The sequence below is a fragment of the Lotus japonicus genome, chromosome 1 (genome assembly GCF_012489685.1).
Source record: "Lotus japonicus ecotype B-129 chromosome 1, LjGifu_v1.2".
Taxonomy (NCBI): domain Eukaryota; kingdom Viridiplantae; phylum Streptophyta; class Magnoliopsida; order Fabales; family Fabaceae; genus Lotus; species Lotus japonicus.
The window spans coordinates 78,423,291-78,429,290 of NC_080041.1; the positions used below are offsets into that span (position 1 = coordinate 78,423,291).

At 35.1% G+C, this 6,000-nt stretch overlaps 1 protein-coding gene across 1 annotated transcript; it reads right to left on the reverse strand.

Moving 5' to 3' along the window:
* Positions 1 to 407: 407 nt before the first annotated feature.
* LOC130715378 (peptidyl-prolyl cis-trans isomerase CYP40-like) lies at positions 408 to 4,621 on the reverse strand. The gene is made up of 9 exons (XM_057565474.1): positions 4,377 to 4,621; positions 2,297 to 2,794; positions 2,021 to 2,108; positions 1,858 to 1,910; positions 1,597 to 1,701; positions 1,420 to 1,495; positions 968 to 1,005; positions 797 to 889; positions 408 to 610 (listed from the first exon to the last, which is right to left on the reverse strand). The coding sequence occupies exons 1-8, from the start codon at positions 4,545 to 4,547 to the stop codon at positions 836 to 838; spliced, it is 1,083 nt and encodes a 360-aa protein (XP_057421457.1). The 5' UTR covers positions 4,548 to 4,621; the 3' UTR covers positions 408 to 610; positions 797 to 835.
* Positions 4,622 to 6,000: the final 1,379 nt, after the last annotated feature.

The following is a 6,000-nucleotide window of genomic DNA, read 5'->3' on the forward strand; positions in this document are numbered from 1 at the left end:
GTTTCTTGCATGTCATTAGTTGTTGTGACTAGCATATTCTTGCCTTTGGAAGAGCCATCAATTTATGACTAGCTAATACGCTATATGCTAATACTTTCTAAACTCAGTAATTTACGTAAAGTAAATGCTTTAAGATTTTTGGTCATGAGCTGTGCTTTTGGTTTATAGTTGATACATGTCAGAAAATGTTTTAGGAAGCAAATATACACACACACACACAAAAAAAAAAAACAGAATTTTTACGAAAAAGGAAGCAAATATACTACAGTTGGGGATTAACAGTCAGCTTCAAGTAGCCAAGTCTTGAAATTAAACTTGCAACCACACTGAGTGGTTATTTGGGTTGTAAGAAATAAACTGAGTGTAAGTTCAAAATAATAAGTATCAAAATCACACACAGCACTGTCTGTTGTCCAACATCTGAGCTGCATTTCAATCACTAGAATCACCACAAAATAGAATGATTCGAGAGTTCGTGGTAAAATTTGAAGTTGACAAAATTGTTGGCTAAAAATTTCATCACGTAACAAAACGTAAATTAGAATCATCTGAACCTCATTTGTAAGAATTTTAGTACAATGGGTTCAAGCCTCAACCTTTTACATAAAACCTGAAAAGGAGGAAATACAAAGAAGCACATGTCAACAAAAGTGGAGAGTTTAAAACTTTAAATGATTGAAAAGTGAAAATCAATCTAAAATGATGCATAAATATAGCTGACCTATTAAACTTTATACAGTTTCATTGTAAAGTAATAGCTAATAAGTATATGCCTACACATAGACACAGTCATTACCTGTATCTGTGTAACAGAGAGCTTGAGAGTAAACATTTGCTATTGGAACATCTTGCTAAATGCTTTTTTCTCTAGATCGCGTCTATCAGATATCTGCAACAACAATCAATTAGGTTCCCAGCAAAGTACATAAGGATGAAATGCTTAGTTCAATTTAGATAGATACATTACCTTCTTCCTAACAGCAGCGAGTTCCTTTTTTATTCCAACTGAACATGGGAAGATATCAAGTAAGATACAGGAAGCTTTATATTAAGAACTTGCAGAACTATACATTATAGGTTCAATGCATAAGCACACTATTTTCAGTTCTTCACAAATTACCCTTAAGTTCAATATCTCTCCAAATTACCTTCCTGCCCATCCCAGACTCTCAGATTTCTTCACAATCCAAATTAATATTAATATTTAAGTTATTACTACCATTCATATATTATTTTTCAGCTTGTATCATGAAAATGGCTATCCCATCTTTTATGCATGTTTGTGCATTTATATATCTATATATAAAGGGATCTGACTCTCAAATCTGACTAATAAATTATGAAGTTAATACATCCCAGCAATTATAGCACAGGATAGTGTGTGACAAGCGCCTGATCCAAAATATATTGACGATTTACCATCATTAGGCTCCAAGGTTAGTGCCTTCTTAAAGCTTTCAACTGCAGCATCAATGTCATGGAGTGCCATGTATGTCTGATAAATTGGAAGTAAAGTAGATATCAGAAAAAAAATGAGGATACATTAAATACCAGCAACAAGAAGCCCAAAGTAAGCTCTTCAATCGTGATACCAACCTGCCCTTGCCGGAACAAAGCTTTGGCATTGTTGTCTCCGTCACGGATTGCAAATTCTGTATCCAATAATGCTCCTTTAAGATCTCCCAATTTCAACTTACAAGCCTGGAAAATAGGACATAACATAATAGTAGAGTAGGAAAAAGAAAAAGAAGTTAATATATGCAGAATGGCAACAGGACAGAAGGAATATAAAAGCAAAGGTAACATAAGTTAAGTTAGCTGCAACACTATAATACAACACAGTAACTTCCAACTTACAGAGCTGTTTGTAAAAACCTGAGACTTAGTTTTCCTCATACTCGAACTTTTCTCTGCAAATGCATCATTAATACACCATGTTAAGTCAAGTGCAATTGTAGTATAATCACTATTGCACAGTAAATAAGTTAAATGAAATAAATACTAACAAGCTGCCGCATACCTTCATCAATGTCGTCTTTCTCCCAACAAATATCCAGGTAGCGTAAAGCCTTACGATACTTCCTTAGAGCCATTTTGTAGTCTTGTTTCTATCAGACAAAAATAATTAGTTTTATTTGCTAATGGGATGACTGCAGCAGTAATGAGCACTGAACCACTATTAATTGGCAGAACAGGAATATTTCTTTTATTCTCCTCAGAAAAATATAGCTCCTTTCAAAGTATTAAATAATATGTCAAAATCATGGTGAGATAGACTATGGGGAAGCACCAATACCTTGAAATGCTCATTGCCAAAAGATTTAATTGAGTCAACAGATTTCATCCACCAGTCCAGTTCATCAGGGCTCTCATCAAGGTCTGCTGGCCAATCAGGATAAGTATCACCATCTTTGAAAAAGTTAGATGTCCCATCATCTTCTCCGTCAGGAATTTCTCCACAATCCACAATTTTAACATCAACAACGGGACGGTCTCCATCGATCGTAACATGCTCAATTGAACGGACCACTCCCATTCCTTTGACTATTTTCCCAAACACAACATGCTTACCATCTAGATGAGACGTTCGGGTAGTGCTAATAAAAAATTGAGACCCATTTGTATCAGGACCAGAGTTTGCCATTGATAACATCCCTTTCCTTTCATGCTTCATCTCAAAATTTTCATCTTCAAACTTAAGTCCATATATAGATTCTCCTCCTGTACCATCTCCAGCAGATATATCGCCTCCTTGGATCATAAAGCCTTTAATAACACGATGAAAGCAAGATCCCTGAAAATACAACAGATTATAAAGTGAATTCAATAGTTAACCTTGAAGTAACATAAAGAAAATAACAAGTTGGTATTCACACCGTGAGACCTAATCTCCATATTACAAGTGTATCGGCATTTTAAATAATAGACCAATCATTGAGAGTGTATTCAAAAGCGCTCCTATAGAGTATAGATGAGAGTTATTGATCACCATATCCAAATATATAATTATCATGAACCCAGGAAGCATGCATGATAATTAGCAATCATTTGATGTTACGCTAAACTGCACTCAGTACCAAAGCCAACAGATTCAGAGCTGCATCCAAAAAAACATAGCACGACAGAGCCAGCAAAATAATAGATGCTTGAGTAAAGTTCTATCCAGTTAATCACATGTCACAGGAAAGTACTAAGCAGCAAGTTTAGAATAGAAACCAAAAGAATAGTTCCCTAATTGTTTCAGGCTTTAATCAAGATAAACAAAGAACACGTCTTATACAAGGAAGCTAATGTCAACTCATGGTATGACATGAATTACAGAGTTTAAACTACTACTATATAATATTCCCTGCTACTGATATCTGTTGTTAACTTCTTTTTTTCCTTCCCCATCTGCATTGCTGGGATTATATTCTCAGACAATAGACTCTAACATTTTAAAAACCAAATTCTAGACTATCAGAAAGTTGCCATATTTCTGGGGATATTATAATTCGCAGTTGTTTTCTCCAAACTCCCAAGCTCAGCTGATCAGAATACCAAGCAGGTCGAGGAATGGCATTAGAGTGAGTATGCTGGAACTCTAGTTCCCCTAAGTTTTAAATAGGTCTGAGGTTGCATCTTGAGTTATTGAATGTTTCACAATCATTGGTATATCAATTAATTGGAGGGTTATAGACGACTATTTAATTTTGGCGGTTATAGTTTCTCTGGATCATAGGCTTCCACATATATGACTAGGCCATGTTGTCCTCCTAAGCCATGTAATGCTTCTTGTCCCCCATCCTCTAGGTCGGGCGGGCTATAGTGATTGATAGCTCGGTATCAAATACAAATAACGTATGAAATTTTACTTTTACATTGAAAAATACAGAAATCCTAGTAGTAACATTGATACAAGTTGTACAATCTATTTGGCAAGAATACGGGTATATAACAAAAGTGAGTGATCAAAAAGCATCTACAGATGCTTTCCTCTTGTAGCAAAAAAAAAAAGTATCTACAGAGTAGAAGAATGAAGGGGGCATAACTGTCTTTTTCAGAATGAAGGTATCTACAGACATTTTGGATTACTACAAAATCCAGATCCTATGATCATTGAAATAAAGCAACAAGACACAAAATCAATGCTCCAAATACAAAGGTTTCATTTTGAAAGTGCACAGCGAAGCCAGTAACAGAATAAACAACACCCTTTTCATTAAAACACCAGTCATTTCAGAATCCATGAATTTGGGCAGAAATCACATCATAAATAAAAGACCTAAAAAAGCATAAAGGAATCAACTTTGGTAGCTGAAAGGAGAACTTAATACAAATAGATGGTGGGCATGACCAAAAAGTGAAAAAAGTGAAAATAGAGGATGATGGTTAACCTTGAAATGGAGAGGCACACCAGTGTTTGGACCAATGCCTTTTTCTCCAGTGCAGAGAGCTCTGAAATTCTCACAAGTTTTGGGTACAACATCGTTGAAAAGCTCCACCAATATCCTTCCTTCAAGCTCTTCACCTATGCTGATGTCCAAGAAGCACCTTGTTCTTCCCATCTCTCTCTCTCTCTCTCTAGACCCTGAACCTGAAGTAGTGTCTCTTGGAGTTTCATATAGACATAGTGTGAAAAATGACAAAAAGGACAAAAATTTAGTGATTATATTAATAAAACTACAAATAATGATTATACATTAATAATAATAGTAGTAATAGAGACTAGAGAGTGATCTCTCTTTCTCTCTCTCTCACGTCATTGCCACCTTCCGTATTCAAACGCCTCCAAATTTATGACCTTTTTGTCTCTTGTTCTTAGTCCTGTTGTATTGAATGATGAATGGAGGTGGGTGTGTGCTTTGTTTTCTCAGCTGCATTACAAAATTAGCACGGTTCCGAGGGTTAGCTTAAGTGGTAAGCATTAAAGATATTAGAGTTGGGGGAGCTGAAGAGTGCAGGGTTCAGAGTTCGAACTTTGAGGACTGAGAAGTGATTAATTTGGTTTTATTTTCTAGGCCAATGTTAATGTTAGTAAACTCAAGCCCCGGAACCCCTTTTCCCACACCAACACTAGACTATTACGTAGAGCTCCTGCCTCCGAGTCAATGACACTCCTCCTTGCCCCAAATTCTATTACAATTGATATATAATTTGATTCCTTAAACATCTAGTTCAAAATTAGATCCCTAAATAGTACAATAAAAAACAATTTATCAGGAAAGATTCATTCACTTAACCTACCATTATATTAGTGTCAATTTGGTTTTATTTTCTAGGTCAATGTTAATTGTTACTCTCAGTGTATATTTTTTCTCAACCTCAAAAAAAGTAAGTGGATGCTAATCTCCAATCTTAATATATAAATCAGACTCAAACCTACAATTAATCATATAGTAGAATAGTACCAAATGATATAGTACTCCACTCAAGATTACTTTTAAAATTTATTCAAAGCAACATGCAAATATGGCATGTAAGATTGGTTGTTCACATTTTGTAGTCCACTATGTTATGGGGCAATCACCATTATTGGCTAACATGGCCCGGATATATGGTAAAAGGCACCACGATCTTCAAAGTTGGAGGAAATTAAATATGCCTCTCTTCACCATTTAATATTATTTAATGGAACTAGCCTTTCATTCTTGCGTTCTGTCCCTTCTATCTGTGAGGACTGACAGTAGCTCTGAGCCTCTGATAATGGATAATGCCAGTTTTTTTTAAACAAAACAAAAAAAGTTAGGGGTTAGTTTAATTTATCATGCAGAGAGCCACAAATTTTTTTTAAACAATAAACAAATTGCAAATGTGATTAGATTTTTTGTATGAACTTTTTAATATTGCTATCAAGAATGACAAAATTGAATCAAACAAGACAGGGGTATTCGCGGTTCGGTTTGGACCGATTTTAAGTGAAACTAAAAACTGATCAAATCAAAATTCATTGGTTCGGTTTCTATTGATTGTTAGCAAAAAAAAATTTCAAAATCGAACCTATGATGAACGGTTTGGATC